The 18,263-nt window shown below is 44.2% G+C and overlaps 1 protein-coding gene across 9 annotated transcripts in view; it reads left to right on the top strand.

Annotated features, from left to right (window-relative positions):
• STK38L (serine/threonine kinase 38 like) overlaps positions 1-14,255 on the top strand; it is an 88,262-nt gene extending 74,007 nt beyond the window's left edge. For 7 of the 9 annotated variants that reach the window (XM_040345585.1, XM_040345586.1, XM_040345590.1 and 4 more), the window contains 2 exons: positions 7,386-7,495; positions 13,252-14,255. In XM_040345585.1, coding sequence (XP_040201519.1) covers positions 7,386-7,495; positions 13,252-13,379 — 238 coding nt within the window. In that variant the 3' untranslated portion in view covers positions 13,380-14,255. The remainder of the gene's footprint in view (positions 1-7,385; positions 7,496-13,251) is intronic. The other 2 variants (XM_040345587.1, XM_040345591.1) reach the window with 1 other exon arrangement.
• Positions 14,256-18,263: the final 4,008 nt, after the last annotated feature.

Below are 18,263 nucleotides of genomic sequence, written 5' to 3'. Positions count from 1 at the left end.
CTCCCTGTACCTGCCTGTATTAATGCGGAACTCCATGCAGACATTAAATATAATCATTAATATATCAGGAAGTGTGTTTTTGTAAATGTAAGCAGTGCAAGTGCCCACAATCGGTGCCTCATCACCAGTGCCACCCATCAATGCCACCTTATCAGTGCAGCCTCATCAGCGCATATCAATGAAAGAGAAATTACCTGTTTGCAAAATGTTATAATCAACTATGAAAAATTATTATATTCTGTTGTCTTTTTAGCAAAAAATAAAAACCCCAGCAGTGATTAAATACCACCAAAAGAAAGCTCTATCTGTGTGAAAAATATAAAAATTTAATTTGGGTACAATGTAGCATGACCGTACAAGTGTCATTCAAAGTGTGACATCGCTGAAAATTGGTCTGGGCAGGAAGGGGGTTTAAGTGCCCAGTAAGCAAGTGGTTAATAAACGCTGGCACTGGAGCAGCCTAAATCTTGAGCAGCTGTACATGGCAGCTTTTCAAAGCTTAAAGGATAAGTTCACCTTTCATACTACACATATATGTTACCTTTTTATCCTCCCTGTAGGTGTAATATGCATTTGATCCCCTGCTGACTTTGTACGTTTGTCCACTGACCAGAGCACTTTTTACAATTTGACACTGCGTCCCTTTAACCGGTTAAAACCTGGACCATTATGCAGGTTAAGGACCTTGTCCCTTTTTGCGATTCGTCACTGTGTTGCTTTAACTGATGTGCGATGTGGCTCCCAAACAAAATTGGCGTCCTTTTTGTCCCACAAATAGAGATTTCTTTTGGTGGTATTTGATCAGTGATCCTCTGCGTTTTTTTATTTTTTGCGCTATAAACAAAAATAGAGCGACAATTTTAAAAAAAAAAATGCGATATTTTTTACTTTGCATAATATCCCCAAAAAAGATATAACATTTTTTTCCCCCTCAGTTTAGGCCGATACGTACTATTCTACCTATTTTTGGTGAAATAGCGTTTACAAAATGGGGGATAGTTTTATGGCATTTTTATAAATTTTTCTCTTTCGTTCATGGATGGACACAGCCTTAGTCTTGACATTAATCCTACTATCTATCTTTAGGAGTGACTAGGCAGAAGTGTTGACTTCAAAGCAGAACCTCCCCGCCCAGGGTGCGGTCCCACTGACTATATCCCCTCCGCCTGCACCAAGCAATTCAGTTTTTTCTGCCTAGGCTAAGGAGAAGACATGGCTCCCTTCAGGCCCATGGCTTGGAGGCTTTTAGTTTGGATTCATTTATTGGATTTTTTTATTCATTTACGTTTTTCCTGCGATCTTCAATCAACTGCCGACTGGGCGACAGGCTGGATCTCAGATCCTTGTATTCTTCCCAGTTTCGGCCATCGAGCGTGTGCCGACCATAGCTGCGCGCTGGGTTGTCCACGACATACCTGTCGCTCTACGTGTGTCCGGTGAGCTATACGCTCCAGGGCTTGCATAAGGACCGGTCTACAGGGCCGAGTCGCAGTAGCCTGGCCGACAGTCATCTTCGTTACCATGCGGAAGATGCACTGGAGAGGTGAGTAAAGGGTATTATCTCCCCTCCCCCTCCCCCCCTCCTCCTCCTAGTCTCTCTGAGCTAGCTGATGGGCAGGGGGTTCCTCTGGGGAGCTTCACTTGGGGAACCATAAGTCACTAAATCGGTGTTTAAGCTGCATAAGAGATTCTGTTTACCTGTGTGTCCTGCTCCATGCTGTCGGCGGCCATGTTTAGTGTACCCATGCTGTATTTCTTGCACGATGTATAAAGCCACATAAGAGATTCTGTTTTTCTGTGTGTCTTGCTCCATGCTGTCGGCGGCCATGTTTGGCATGTCCATGCTGTATTTCTTTACTTGCACGATGTATAAAGCCGCATAAGAGACTCTGCTTTCCTGTGTGTCTTGCTCCATGCTGTCGACGCCCAAGTTGGTGTCCATGCTGTATTTTTTTTTTCTCACTGGCCGCCATTTTCTGTAAGCCGCATTTTTCTGGCGATTTCTGCTGTGATGTACTGACTGCTGCATTACTCTGCTGCACCATGGTTTTCTGCCCTGTTGGCCTCTAGTGGCCTTTGTACCATGGATCAGACCATTAAAAAAAAAAAAAAAAAAAAAACGGCAGTTAAACAGATACACGCTGCGACTGAGCAGTCTGAAAGACTGACAAAAATCGCAGCCCCACAAACAGCCTTTGATCCCAGCTTTGGAGAGCACAGATCGACAGACACACTCTGCAGCCAGCAGCTCTGCTAACTAAACCATCTATTACGGTTCCTGGGTGGTGAGTCCTCTGGGGGGGGAACCCCTTGTCTCTGCTGCAGCCAGGAGTGGTGGGTTACTTGTTTGGGGGTCCCTGTGTCAGGTGTGTGGACAGCACGGCGTAAGAAGCAGACACGTTTTCCCCTGAGACACCTGAGCTAGCAATTGATGCCCATGCACCCGATTTATCAGTGGACGCTAGGCGGCAATCCTAGATATTCGTAGCCAAGGTGGAAGCAGCGTGTGGGAGAATGGGGTCTAGAAAGCGCCCCCTCCCTCCACCATCTACTTGGGAAAAACCCAGATGCGTTGCCTGGTCCAGCTAGCGCTCATGACCCTGGCCCTGAGGTATCTGAGGATGCGGACCAAGAACCCTCTTGAAAAGATGGACCTCGCCCCCGATAGTAAACCGTCCTGTGTCCAGATTAAACAAGCTCCACCATACCAGTGGAGGGGGCTCCCGTCTTCAAAGACCCTGCGGACGAGAAGGCTGAGGCGATCACCCGCAACCTGTACACTGTAGTGTGTCGACGGTATGCCCAACCATAGTTGGGGCCCTGGTGTCTCAGACACGCACGGAAGGGGCAAAGATGCTGCTCAATGGGTTACAAGCGTCAGGCTTCCTCGAACGAGGTAGCCCTAGCTGACCTACTAGTACAAGGCCAAAAATTCATTTCTGAATCAGCCTTGGTCACTATTCCTCTGCTGGCCAGAGCTCAGGTCAGGCGGTGACGTTGCGCCGTCTACCTTGGTTAAGATTTGGTCCGCCAACCAATCTTCCAACAAAGTCCCGATGTCCTTGCCCTTTAAGGGCGACAGACTTTTTGGAACTCCCCTGGATGACATAATTAAAGATGCTACAGGAGGTAGAGCACACTGCTCCCACAGTCCAAAAAGGGGAAGGAGCCACAAGCGTTTTTTTTCGTCCGCCCAGTACGGCGGGTAAAAGACCACAGGCCGATAAAGCGCCTGCTCAGGGACAGACGTCCCTGTTTTCGCAAACTCAACAAACCTGCAGACAAAGCTACGTCTGCATGAAGGTTTGCCCCCACCCATCTCTCAGGTGGGGGGACGTCTTCGCGAAATCGCAACCCGGTAGACATCTCAGGTCCCCGACCGGTGGGTTTGCAAAGTAGTGTCTTCAGGGTACAAGATAGAGCTTTTATTCTGCCCACCAAACAGATTGTTTTTCCCCTCCAACCGCCAGCTACAACCGACTCATCAGGAAGCCCTATTTGGGGCAGTTCAAGACCTGCTGAAACGCAGGGTGGCTATTCCTGTCCCAGTACAGGATCGGTCGGTTTCAGTTGTTTTACTCCAATCTGTGCATAGTACCAAAGAAGGAGGGCGTTCGCCCAATTCTGGCCCTCAATTGCTTCATGTAGGTACAAGATTCCGGATGGAATCGGTTTGCTCTGTCGTCACTGCCCTCCAGCCGGGGGACTTTCTGGCATCCTTGGACATCAGGGATGCCTATTTTCATGTCCCCATATGCACAAAGCATCAGAGACTCTGCGTTTTGCGGTCGGGGAAGACCACTATCAAGTTGTGGCTCTCCCTTTTGGCCTGGCATCGGCACCAAGGTGATTGCCCCAATTCTCGCCCTACTAAGACAACGTGGCATCGCTGTCGTGGGCTACTTGGACGACCTGCTTCTGATGGCCGCTTCAGCCTCAGAATTAGAGATGAGCGTGTCTATAACATCAGACCCTCAGACACTTGGGTGGCTACTGAACATTCAGAAGTCAGTAATGGTAACGACTCAATGCCTAGTATATCTGGGATTGATTCTGGACTCCTTGGAGGCAAAGGTTTGCTTCCCTGTGGAAAAGTTGCAGACCCTTCAGGCTGCGGTGCGGTAGTTGACATCCTAGAAGGGTCGTCGCTCCGCTTTGCATGCGAGTCCCGGGCCTCATGGTGGCCTCCTTCGAGGCGGTACCATAAGCGCAATCTCACACGAGTGCTACAGAAGGAAATTCTGTCCAGATGGGACAAGCGCCCATCATCCCTGGATTATCTAATTAGGGTGAGCCACTTGGTCAGGGCCTCCCTTGTTGGTGGCTGACCTCACTGACACTTCTGTCCGGGAAGTTGTTCCTTTCTTTCACTGGTTAGTCATCACGACGGACGCCAGCCTTACCAGTGGGGGGAGTCTGGGGGGTTCAGTCGACCCAGGGTCGCTGGTCTCCATAGGATTCCTATTAGCCGATCAAGGTCCTGGAACGTCGGTCGATCAGGCTGTGCCTCTCCACATGGTCTCAGAGACTACGAGGGCGTCCAGTCAGGATCCAGTCGGACAACGCCACGGCGGTGGCATATGTCAACCATCAAGGTCGGCTGCAGCGTCAGAAGTCGCTCACATACTAAGATGGGCAGAAAGGAGCATACCCTCACTGTCGGCCATATAGATTCGGGGTGTGGAAAACTGACAGGCAGACTACCTGTGTCGCCAGATGCTGGACCAAGGAGAATGGTCTCTGCAACTGGAGGTGTTTCAGCTCCTTTGCCCAAGACGGGGCACGCCAGACGTAGATCTCCTGGCGTCTCAAATCAATCGGAAGGTATTGAGGTTTGTGGCCAGGTCAAGAGACCCATGGGCGGACGCGACAGATGCGTTAGTGGCGCCGTGGAGTCAGTACCAGCTAATCTATGCCTTCCCTCCTCTAAAGCTCCTGCCTTTTCTGCTTCGCAGAGTGGAGGCAGAGGGGATTCCTTTGATCCTAATTGCTCCGGATTGGCCTTGGCACGCCAATCTAGTGTGGCTTGTAACAGACGTCCCTTGGCGTCTACCGCTGAGAGGACCTGCTGTCATAAGGTCCCATACTGCATCCTGCTTTACTGCTGCTGGCTTAACGGCATGGCTATTGAAAGCCAGGTACTAAGAGACTGGGGCATGTCGAATTCTGTGATTCCTTCCATGAGGAAGGCTAGGAAGTATCCTCTAGGAGGAATTATTATCGCACTTGGAAAGCTTACTTGGTTCTTTGCGAGGAAATTAAGTGGAATCCTCGGACTTATATAGTGTCCAGAGTCCTGCTGTTCTTATGGCGCGGGGTGGACCAAAAAGCTTGCTTAAGCACGATTAACGAGGCAGATATCTGCCCTGGCTGTTTTTTTTTTCAGCAACCACTGGCGACTCTTTCTAGTGAGAACATTTGTACAGGGGGTTCGGGATGTGGCCCCTCCAGTCCGTCCTCCACTACCTCCGTGGGGATTTGAATAGCAGACGCACCTTGGCGTCTACCACTACGAGAGGACCTGCTGTCGCAAGGTCCCATAGGTCATCCTGCTTTACAGTCAACTGGCTTTAACGCCATGACCTCCTAGGTGCCTCAAAACTTCTGTTTGAGAACATTAGGGAAGTTCCCTTGTTGACACTTTCTCAGAAAGTGGTCCCTTTGGTGGCTGTTATGTCAGTTAAGACGGATTCTGAGCTGGCAGCCTTGTCATGAAAGGCTCCCTATTGATCTTCCACAAGGGTAAGGTCATTTCGACCTTCCATCTCAAGGAAGTCTTTGTACTGCCATACTTGTGTCGTCATCCGACTAATCCTAAGGAGAGGACGTGGCATTCCTCGGACGCTGTCCGAGCTCCGAGAAGATACTTGTCTGTTACTGCTCCGTTCTGGAGTTCAGACTCACTGTTTGTTTTCGGTGGCTGGTCCCAAGAAGGGCCCACCGGTCTCATCGGCCACCATTTCGAGGTGGACCCGACAGATCCTGATTAGGCTTACGCCACAAAGGGTCGGGCGCCTCCCCATCACGATGCATTCAACCAGGGCAATGGTGCCTCTTGGGGTTTCTAACATCAAGGGTCTGTTTCCCAGGTGTGTAAGGCGGCGACCTGGTCGCCCGGGCACACTTTCACTAAACTTTACAAGTTGATGTGAGTGCATCTTCGGATGCTTCTTCGGTTGCAAAGTTTTGCAGGCGGCTGTTTAGAGTTACAACTCCTCAGTTGAGGAGCTCTGTTTTTGGGTGAAGTTTATTTTTATGCTGTTTCCATCCCTCATTTTGACACTGCTTTGGGACGTCCCACTATGTCCAGATTAAGGCTGTGTCCATCCATGAACGAAAGAGAAAATAGGATTTTATGCTCACCGTAAAATCTTTCTCTGAGTTCATGGATGGACACAGCACCCACCCCTCTTTGTCTGTACTGCTTGCTGTACTGTACTTGCTTTGTCTGTACTGTAACTGAATTGGAGCTTATGACCCGGTCGCGAGTGCGCCACCGGCGGCACGCTCACGACCCACGGCTGGGCTCTTAAAGAGGATGTATCTATAAGTCCATGTGCCCAGCCGTGCCATTCTGTTGACGTAAATAGTCGTGCGGCGGTCCTTATGTGGTTAACTAGTATTTGCATGGCCATGCGATGCTGTACCCAAACAAAATTTGCATCCTTTTTTTTCCCCCACAAATAGAGCTTTCCTTTGGTGCGATTTGATCACCTCTGTGGTTTTTTTATTTTTTGCGTTCTAAACAAAAAAGAGCAAAAATTTGGAAAAAAAACTGATTACTTTTTGCTATAATAAATTTCCCCAAAAATGTTTTTAAAAAACGAATTTCTTCATCAGTTTAGGCCAATATATATTCTTCTACATATTTTTGGTAAAAATCGCAATAAGCGTATATTGATTGGTTTGCGCAAAAGTTGTAGCGTCTACAAACTATGGGAAAGAGTTATGGCATTTTCATTACTATACATTTTTTTTCCCACTAGTAATGGCAGTGATCTGCTATTTTTAGCCGTATTGCCATCGACGGATCTGAGACTTTTGACATTTTTGGGACCATTGACATTTTATACAGCGATCAGCGCTATAAAATTGTACTGATTAGCGGGACGGGGGGGGTTGGTGCTGACGAACAAAACAGTCACCTCAAGTATTCTCTTCGCTCTCCTGCCGCGAGTTGCTAAGGTCAGACGAAAAAAAAAAAGTTCATTAAAAAAAAGTGCCTTTAACCCCCCCCCCCCCCCCCCCCCCCCCCCGATGGTGGCCCTGGTTATGTGTATCTTCACTCTCTGTACCCTCTGTACCCTCCGTCCTCAGTTGTCTGTCTGAATCGATGAATGGAGATATTTGGCATATGTCTAAAAAAAATTCACTGTTTCTTACAGAGAGAGACCGGCAGCAATAACCATTGAAATAAGAAGCATTGACGACACTTCTAATTTTGATGAGTTCCCAGAGTCGGATATCTTACAGCCAGGTATGGACACACATCATGGTAAGCAACACTAGGCAAGAGTGCCATATATTTATATATTAATATATTTATTAAGCAGTACACTGACCATATACACAGCAGTTCTCAACCAATTTTGTTCAGCTTTTGATTTAAAAATAAATTCGAGTATGTCAAGGAAAAAAACAAACAATTCCGTATTAATATACCACACTTCTCCATATTATATCCTTTTACAAATGCTGCAAGTACAACAAAAAAAAATACATGCTTATCTGTCAGAAGTCCAGTGTGCTCCTATATTCCTGCTTAGGCTGATAACATATTGACTTTGCTGCACTCAAATCCTAAGCAGTGTTGTCGGTCCCACCGACTGGGCTACAGAACTCTGCCCACCTCAAACCCTCTTCACATGCATACATTGAATTCTTTCCCAGCAAAACAGTGCTGCTGCTTTGATTCTGAAGAACCTGCTTACACAGTGTGCAAGGAAATGTAGTTCTGGGGGTATAACTACATTGATGGGAACTAAACTCCCTGCAAGAATTTTACACGCCTTATGCTGATGTCGCAGGGAGTAATAAAAGTTGTTTGATTGGACATGATGTAAAGGGGTTGAGGGATGTATTGGGGATTAATGTGGGTAACAGACATGCATTTTAAATATAAGTACGGCTACTTTCAAACTGGGGCCATCCGAGCAATGGCTCTAAATCGCTGCTTGTTTTAGCAGTGCTTTAGCGCTGTTTAAGCCGCACTTTTTGGCTGTTAGAGGGTGCTTTTAACCCCTGCTAGGGGCCGAAGAAGGGGTTAAAAGTTGCCTGTTCATTTCAATGGGCAGGGCGTTTTAGGAATGCTGTATACAACTCTCCTTAATCGCCCCAAGGAAGCTTTTTCTAACGTCCCACAAGTGCACTGCCCCAGTGTGAAAGCACTCAAGCTTTCACATTTGGGCAGCATGGAAGGCAGTTTTCAGGCTCTTTACAGGAGCTATTTCTAGCGCTAAAATGCCTGAAAACTGCCTCAGTGTGGAAGGGGTCTAAGAAAATGACTTTACGCTTATATGTGATGACTGCAGGAAATTGTATTTGATTCTTTGTGCATATCGTTGAAGGATTTTTTTGTATTACTGTTTTAATATTGTGGTGAACCAGTAGGGTAGAGAGAATTCAATCAGAGGCTAAGCATACACAGCCTGATGTAGGGCCATTTATTAAGCAGGTTTTAGCACACCATATGGCAGCACGGACCTGAATGGATGGGACAAATATAATAAGAATGTGTCAGTGTTCCAACGATTCACAAAATGGGAATCCAAGGGCACTACCAACTCCAGCAATGATTACACTTGTGTCAGTCCTAGCAGTCCCAGTGTCCCTAGCACACAACCAATAGAAAGATACAAGACCCTGCAACCATGAGTTTCTGTGTTAATCATTGGAGTAAATGATGAGTATACTCTTGACTTGGCATAGAGTTGTTATATTGGCATAGAGTTGTTATATTGTATCTGGAGTTCAGCAGTCAGAAACTTGAGCCAAAATTCCTTGTGCCAAGGTGTCTGGTTATATCCTGGAACAGGATATGTTGAAGCCTCTGCTCTTTGCTGAATCTCTATGGTAGAAAAGTATCACCAGCACACCATTGTATCCCTGCAGCCCATTATTGTACTGATAGCCGTCACCCACGGCCGTCAGAATACCCAACCAGTGACTGCACCTGGATGGATGTAGCCACTGTTCAGCCGCCGATTTTCGGCTCAACTTTTTTGATTCAGATTGAAGGATGTTTGGCCAGATGGTACTGACAGGTCAGGCCACCCAAAGCTTTTGGCCAGTTGTAGCAAAAAACATACAGAAGGACTTGATTTAAACGTGAAACAATGCAATCTTTTGGAGCACAGTGACAGTCTTACAGGAAATGTTTAAACTTTAAAAGCAAAATAAGGCAAACGGGTTTATACATCTATGTCCCTAAAACAAGTAACAAGTAACATTAACAATCTATCATTGGCGATTGAACATATCGTAACCTACAAAGCCCACCGGTCAGGGCCAAGGCTGGAAAGGAAGTTGCACCAGCCTGGAAGTGCGCCATGGAAGCTGCTCCTGGCTAGAGATGGCCTGCCGGTTCGCCTGGTGGTCGTTTTGCGGCGAACTTTGCTCGTTCGCGGTCCGCCAAAATGGCGGACATCTGGCGATGTTTGCGACGGTCCGCAATGTTACATGGGTAAGACGCATCCATCGGGTGGTGCTTGACAGCCAATTGGATTGGAGGATGGTGTCGGGGCAGAGGAGGAGGAGCAAGGAGAGCATGCTTTAAACCTTTCGGGGATCCCTGGTGTTGTCCGTGGATGATGAGCAGGAGCCAGGCCAATACAGCGCTTCCAGTTTAGTGCAAATGGGGGCCTTCCTGCTCCAGTGTTTTTTAAGAGGGACTCCCGTATAAAAAGCATAAAGGGCAAGGACCGGTACTGGGTGGCAACGCACTTGGACCCCCGGTACAAACAAAACATGACAGAAATGTTACCACCATCACAGAGGGCTATCGGAATGCAGCACTTCCAGGCCTTGCTTCGAGAAATGCTGCATTCTGCTTTTGCGTCTGCTGGCAGAGGAATTTCCACTCGCAGAGAAACAGTTTTGGGTACCAATCCAACAGCACCTGCAAGAAAAGGGCAGTTTGAAGATGTCTTGGTCACTAATGATATGAGATCATTCTTTCAGCCGACCCATCGACAGCTGTCCTCCGGATCTAGCATCAGGGAACACCTAGACTGACAGGTGTCATAACTACATCGGGTTAACGGCCGATGTGGATGCACTGAGAAGTGATGAACACCTGGACTACTGGATGGGCAGGCTTGACCTCTGGCCAGAGCTTGCACAATTTGCAATGGAACTGTTGGCTTGCCCCTCATCCAGTGTCCTGTCCGAAAGGACGTGCAGCGCAGCAAGGGGGGTCGTGACCGATAAGCGCACTCTCTTAGCTCACAACAGTGTTGACTACCTCACATTTATAAAAATGAATGAAGCATGGATCTTGGAGGAATTCAACATGTGACCAGTAGACCATGTGTCCTTCAAATTCAGGTGAATGCCTGTGGGCTAATTTTTTGGGCCTGTACTGGCAAACACTTTTTTTTTTTCTGTATCCGGTGAATGCCTAATGTACCACCAGCCACAGAATACAAGGTTGTTTGCTGTCAGGTGAACACCTGTGGCTGTGGGCTAATACTATAAGTACTCTCAAAGTACCTGAGCTATATTGCCTCTCATACATTTCTATTAGTTGCCAGTACAACTTGTGTATTATACGTGTATTCTCAAAGTACCTAAGCTACACTATCTCTCGTATGCAATTAATACTTGTTACTACAAATACAATTTACTACGTGCTTGACAGAAGTATAAAATACTTATAGGCCTTGTCCTAATTGTTGAACATGTTCACTCTAACTTTTCTATGCTAGGGGTTGAGGCTATTTCTTTTTTTCAATCAAGTTTAATTTTATTATGAAAAGTAGATGGTACATCAGATGTTATACATTAGATAAATATCAATACATTGTGATATAGAAATTCATATATTAATGGTACATTACATTCTAACAATACTTAGGTTCCAATGAAGGGATTACTCTATAGTCAGAGGTATAAAAAACAAAATTAAAGGAACAAACCCCTGTTTTTGTAAATCGATCCATCGGAGGTCTAATAATTATACTTATACTATATACTCCAAACTATCATCCAATATAAATCAAAGTCATGGCAGTCTATAGTATTTGTCAAATCATAAGTAATACCATTTGACCTCTTAAGAATAATTAAATTCTATACCTCCCACCCCTAATCCTTCAAACACATTAGAGTCGAGTCGTTTCAACCAATGTATAGTTTCCCATTAATTCATTTCATCCCCCATTGCCAAAATATTTTCATATTGAGAATTGGAAGGGATAAAATGAAAAGATAAAGATTGACAAAGTTTATGGTTGTTTATTCAAACTGATATTTCCGGATTATTTAAAAAAAATTTACACCAGAAAATATCGTCAAACAACCATATCTAGAAATTGTCTGAGGAACTGAATCCACCTCCAATATACTCTCCACAGGATCCATGAGTCAGATGTTATATCCAGAAATTCCAGTTTATCCAAATTGATCATAGAGTGCATTCAAATGGATAAAAAAAAATGTTATATGATAAAGAAGAGTACCAAGTCATTAACAACATATTCACATATAGATAGTACCATATGTTATCTAAAAATTAGAAATAAAAGAAAATGTAAAGAAATCGAACCAAGAGGTGAACAGGAAAAAAGGATGAATAGATGAGGACTAAAGATCAGAGAGGAAGAAGAGTTAGATAGCCTACCTGCCAAGTGTATACAACAGAATACGGTGAATCACCATATTACATTCACGTTGAATTTAATATACCCAAGTACTTCAACCACGGTTCCCAAATCTCATGAAACTGGTTACCTGAATCTAACAACAAGCCCAACCGTTTTTCATTCTCCATTATCCAAGTCACTTTCCTTTTTCATATATGATATTGAAACCGTCGGTTTTTTCCAAGCAGCAGCTATCGAAATCCTTGCTCCTACTAGGATAAATAATATCAATCTTCTTGTAGACTTATGAGCATGCGGTACTAGTCCATTCAGCAAAGCAATTCATAGCATCTCCCCTAGTGGCCTAAATACATCTCTACATGCTAAGGTTGATATGATGTAAAGAACCCCCAAACTCCTGTTGCTAGGAGTGACACCTGGGGTCCCTTACTGATAATCACCTGCATGTAGTGGTGTACTGGGATATTGACCTTGAACTAATTTTAAACGCTAAGCCTTGGTCGCATGTTGTAATGCGTCCATGCTTACTTTCTTTGTGACAGAGATAATGTATAGATCCCCCAAACTCCTGTTGCGAGGAGTGACGCCTGGGGCCTAATACTGAGTTGTTGCATAGAGAATCGCATTGAATTCCTTGCTAACCGCAGTTGTGGTTCACTCCGTTCACCAGTGCTGTTACAATGCCTAATGTACCACCAGCCACAGAATACAAGGTTGTTTGCTGTCAGGTGAACGCCTGTGGCCATGGGCTAATTTTTGGGGCCTGTAATGGCCGACACTTCTGTATCCGGTGAATAGCTTAATGTACTTTCAGCCACAGAATACAAAGTTGTTTGCCGTCATGTGAACACCTGTCGGCTAATTTTTGGGGCTTGTAATGGCCGGCACTTATGTATCCGTTTTTTCACTTAATACTTCTGGTAGGTCAGTGTCCATGTTGTGGGACTATTTGTGCACAGCTAGTAAGCATTTTGTGGCTGCAAATATGACCTGCCATTAAAGTCAATGGGGCCCACCGCAAACTTGCGGTTCGCGGACAATTGCAAAAGTTTGCGGTTAGCGTTCGCAAACCGTCCCGTCGGATGTTCGTCCATCACTACTCCTGGCAGAACCCAGTATACATCTCTGTACAAAACAATACCACAATAGTTGGGAACTTGATGGAGGATAATGGGGAAACCGGATGCAGAATAAACACCGAAACATGCAATATACATATCTTTTAAGCAGTCTATAGGGAAAACAATGAATATAGGAAATACCCTGGTGACCTACAATATATGAAGGGAAGCACTGCAGAAAACCGTGATTATGCGCTGCCTAGTTTGTTTATATTGTTTTAAATTTTATTTATTTTTTCCAGAGGCTGCAGATTTTTCTTTAACATCTAATACTACTGAACTGATATATATTTTTGTTTCTTCTTTAGTGCCAAACACCACAGAACCAGACTACAAATCCAAAGACTGGGTCTTCCTAAACTACACCTACAAACGCTTTGAGGGCCTGACGCAACGTGGCTCCATCCCATCCTACATGAAATCTGGAAAGCTATGAGTTTCGACAACCACTGCTTCTTGGGTTGGGGAGTACACAATACTCAGGTATCTGCCAAGTCGGACTTGTTTGGCAGATGGACCTATCTGCCGAGAACTTGTTGAACTGGTATATACTCAAGGATAATCTGCAGGAACCGGATTCCTTATGACTACAGAACCGTGTTGGCAGAGCCAGCTGGAATTTTTTTTAGTTTTCCCTTCTTGGAAAGGGATGGGATTTAAGTTATCTTGCAAGGGTACTGCATTGAGCATTAAATCGTATCAATTCCTCTCTGAACACTGGGCACTCCTTTGTAGTGACATCCTCTGCACTGTGAGGCCCTGAATTTTAATTGCTGCCATTTTACTGTCACACTGGCCTTTTAAGAAATGACGACCGCTCAAGAGTTACGGCGGGAATTATGGGCTGCAATGTGCTGCATCTTAGCGGGGCAGTTGCCATTTGAAAGTCATGAATTTCATTGTTACTTCACTTTTTTTTTTTTTTTTTTTTTATGTTTTTAATTTGTAAAATTATTTATTCTGCACTGTATTGGTGTGTTTCCTGCTTAGCTTATGTATGTTTGTTTTTTTTTTTTTTTGTTTTTTAAACTATCTTCATTTTAAGTGGTCAGGGAAGGAGGAGTCATGATTTGGTTCACAGGCCACGGAATTTCTCTTAAAGCTTAATGTTCTGTCCATTCTGTCCTGTTTTAGTATGAGAGGTGGGAGACATGCTGTTGAGCTCTGAATGAAATGAATGTACTAAAAAGAAATAAAACCGTTGAAAGGAATAGTTGACCTGTGTTGACAGCTTTGGTTAATAGTCTTTTTAGATGTGATCGATCACCGGAAAACCGAAAGCTGAAGTTAAATCTGCCTTAATTTTGCCTTTCCTTGGTTTCTGGTTTTCCCCCTCACCAGCATGCTAATGATTTTTTCTAATCTGGTAATTTTTCTTAGAAATTTCAGCTAAAAAAAATTCCATTATGTTTTTAAATAAAACGCAAAATACCCTACTCAAAATCTATTACTATTTCCTACAATCACCAACACTTAAGTTCAGCATGTACTGTCGAAAGTACACTTGGTGCTGAAGTTATTTTACTGCAAAATGGCAATAGAGGCTAATGACAGAGTAATCCTGTACATGAAGTACCAGCAAATTGAAAAAACATTAACTGTAATAGGTGGTTTAATTCCATAATTTTTCTCAAATTGTAAAGGGTTGGGAGATTTAATGTAGCAATTGCCAAGAATAGTGGGTGGGGGGCAAAAATGGGAGAGGACAGCCGGCTGCCCACAGTTTATAGAACTTTTCGGTGCATCCTTTATTGCGGAAAATATATATACCGTATATACTCGAGTATAAGCAGACCCGAATATAAGCCGAGGCACCTAATTTTACCACATAAAACTGGGAAAACGTATTGACTCGAGTATAAGCCTAGGGTGTCCATCTGCATGCCTCACTTTGCCTCACTGTGTCAATGTGCATGCCTCACTGTGCCCATGCCTACATGGGAGTATATAGAAGAGGTGACGGCTATGAAAAAAATCGGTGCTTCCCGGCTGTAGGTCCTCCAGACGGCAAACTTTGCACACTTGTAGAGGAGTACTGGGGCTACATGTGTGCCAAGTATCGGTTCCAGGGGACCTATGGCCGACCGGTACCGCGTCCCCAAAGTTACCAGAGAAATTACTGTTTAACATGGTAGTCTAAGGAAGGGGTGCCCGACTTTGAAAAATTGGTGCTCCCCAACCGTAGGTCCCCCGGACAACACACTTTGCACACTTGTAAAGGAAGTGTTGGGCTATATGTGTGCCAAGTTTGGGGTCCAGAGGACCTACGGCCGGGAGATCAGGTGCAAAAAGATGACTTGAGTATAAGCCGAGGGGGGTATTTTCAGCACAAAAAAAGTGCTGAAAAATTTGGCTTATACTCCAGTATATATATTTTATTAAGCTAGCGGGGAATTAAGTGTCTTTCCATTGGGTGAATGTTTTTAAGGGGCTGGGAGGGTCCATTTAAGTTTCTGAGCTACAAAATGCAACCTTGTAAGTGGCAACTGTAGAGACTCGGGAACCACATATTTTGAGAAGGATTCCCAGTATACCAATTTTAGGGGCTTGTGGAAGTTGTAAAAAGCATAATCACGTTCACTGTTTGGAATATGGAGGTCAAATATCTAAACCGTTTTGGACATCGCCACAACATGTGGATGAGTGTACCTGTGTCTCCTGAGCACCTAGTGAAGTAGGCAAGCCAGTTTGGACCCAGAGAATTTGTTGGGTATGATGCATTTTGTGGAGTATAAAGAGTTGGGCAAGTCTGTGGCTTGGTGAAAGAATTGACAGAATACTCAATATGTGGCCGGGACAGAGTTTTATGAAGTGGTAGAAAAATTGTTTTAGCTCCTGTAATTTCCCTTTTTTTTTTTTTTTTTTACAAAGTTTGGAGTAAATTCCCTTTTTAATGCAAGCTAATATTCTGCTGGCATTGGTAGCTGCAGCCTGACACTGCAGGCTATTGCTCAGTCTGTCTTCTACTAGGACCCCCAGATCCTTCTCCATCCTGAAAGCCCCTAGTAGTTATCCCCCCCTAATGAGTAACTTGCGTTTACACCCCAAGTGCATTTAATTTGCCTGCACCAGATTGCATGGTATAAATATACTGTGTGATCCGTTTGCAGTGCCTTTCCAAAAGTAGTGCATGCACTACTTTTTGTTGCGATTTGAGCCCTATCAAAATAAATGTTTAAATCGCACCACACTGAATTGCATGCTCAATAGAAACAACATTTTTTTTTTTTTTTTTTTCACTTTTGTATTTCCTAATGGCGTCGTCTTGTAGAACCTCCTGAAATACATTTTTTTTTTTTTTTTTTAAGTGTTCTGCTCCAATTTCCATTACGAGGGACGTGGTTTTCAGTGCCCCACTTATATGTGGGAATGTAGCCATCCTACTTGGCACACTCCACGGTAGTATGCCGATGCAGCCAGTGCCAGCACAAATGGCACAGCAAACCCCCCCCCACCATTCATTAGATTGTGCAGTGACCACAATATACAGTATGCACAATGCTCATACCCAAAAGTGAAAGAGGAACCAGCCTCTGTGTTTTAGTTACTTTAATAATGCTTTGTATGTTTGATTTCAGAAGCATGATTACACTTCAGCTACAACTTACAGCTGGTTTGAACACAGACTCCGATTTTCATTACTCTTCTTTGGATTGATATCAAATGTTGGAATTGATGTTTGGAGGAACTTGTAGGTGGAATGATTGTAGGATGAGATCAGCATAATGGCTTGCTGTGTTATGCCAGGAAAAATGAATTCCTGTAGAAGTATTCCTTTTTTTTTTTTTTCCTTTTATGCACACAAGTGTGTTTTTTGGTGTTTAGTTTTTTGTTAAAAAAAAAATGATTTGTGTATTTTGTTCTGTAGATGAAGCAACGTAGGAAATCAGTGATCAACTTAAAGGGGTTATAAAGGTACAATTTTTTTTTTTTTCCTAAATAGCTTCCTTTACCTTAGTGCAGTCCTCCTTCACTTACCTCATCCTTCCATTTTTGCTTTTAAATGTCCTTATTTCTTCTGAGAAATCCTCACTTCCTGTTCTGTCTGTAACTACACACCGTAATGCAAGGCTTTCTCCCTGGTGTGGAGTGTCGTGCTCGCCCCCTCACTTGGATTACAGGAGAGTCGGGACGCCCACGAACACACAGCTCCTTTCTCTATCTACAACGTAGAGTGTCCCACACCAGGGAGAAAGCTTCGCATTACTGTGTGGAGTTAGACAGAAGAACAGGAAGTGATTGTTCTTATAGGCAGAGGGAGGGGACGTCCCCCCTCCCGCCACCATCTGGTGCTTCTCCGGGCTTTCCCGTGCCATCAGGGGCCCGGAGAACGAATCGGCCGGCGTCAGCTCATGACGATAGAGATTTCCGGTGACCAAATGGTCACCAGTCATCTCTATGACCGTTGGAGGCCCGGGCGCGACGTTGTGACGTCACGCCCGGGTACCCGGAAGTAAACAAAGCCGCAATCGCGGCTGTCTGCATGAGATCTGTGAATTTTTTTTCACAATCTCATGCTTTCAAGCCTGGAGGAGAGATGTGGGGTCTTATTGACCCCAAATCTCTCCATAAAGAGGACCTGTCACAGTGATTCATATTACAAGGGATGTTTACATTCCTTGTAATAGGAATAAAAGTTAAAAAAAAAAATTTTTTTGATCAAAGTGTAAAAATAAAAACACGTAAAATAAAATTACATTTTTTTTTTTTTTTAAACGCTCCTGTTCCCGGTAGCTCCTGCTCAGAATGTAAGTCCCGCCCACATATGTAAACGCCGTTCAAACCCCACATGTGAGGTATCGTCGCGTGCGTTAGAGCGTGTGCAACAATTCTAGCACTAGACCTTTTCTAACTCAGAAAATAGTAACCTGTAAAAAAAAATTAAAGCATCGCCTATCGAGATTTTTAACCACTTAAGCCCAGGACCAATACGCTGTCTAAAGACCCAAGGTGTTTTTACAATTTGTCACTGCGCTGCTTTAACTGGTAATTGCGCGGTCATGCAATGTTGTACCGAAACGAAATTTGCGTCCTTTTCTTCCCACAAAGAGCTTTCTTTTGATGGTATTTGATTGCCAATGCGATTTTTATTTTTTGCGATATAAACGGAAAAAGACCGAAAATTTTGAAAAAAAATGATTTTTCTTATAACAAAAAGTAAAAAATATCGAATAAACTAAATTTTAGTCAAACATTTTGGCCAAAATGTATTCAGCCACATGTCTTTTGTAAAAAAAAATCGCAATAAGCGTATATTTATTGGTTTTCGCAAAAATTATAGCGTCTACAAACTAGGGTACATTTTCTGGAATTTACACAA

This window comes from Rana temporaria, chromosome 3 (assembly GCF_905171775.1).
Source record: "Rana temporaria chromosome 3, aRanTem1.1, whole genome shotgun sequence".
NCBI lineage: Eukaryota > Metazoa > Chordata > Amphibia > Anura > Ranidae > Rana > Rana temporaria.
Note: the sequence above shows the minus strand (reverse complement) of the source record. Positions and strands in the feature narration are given on the sequence as shown.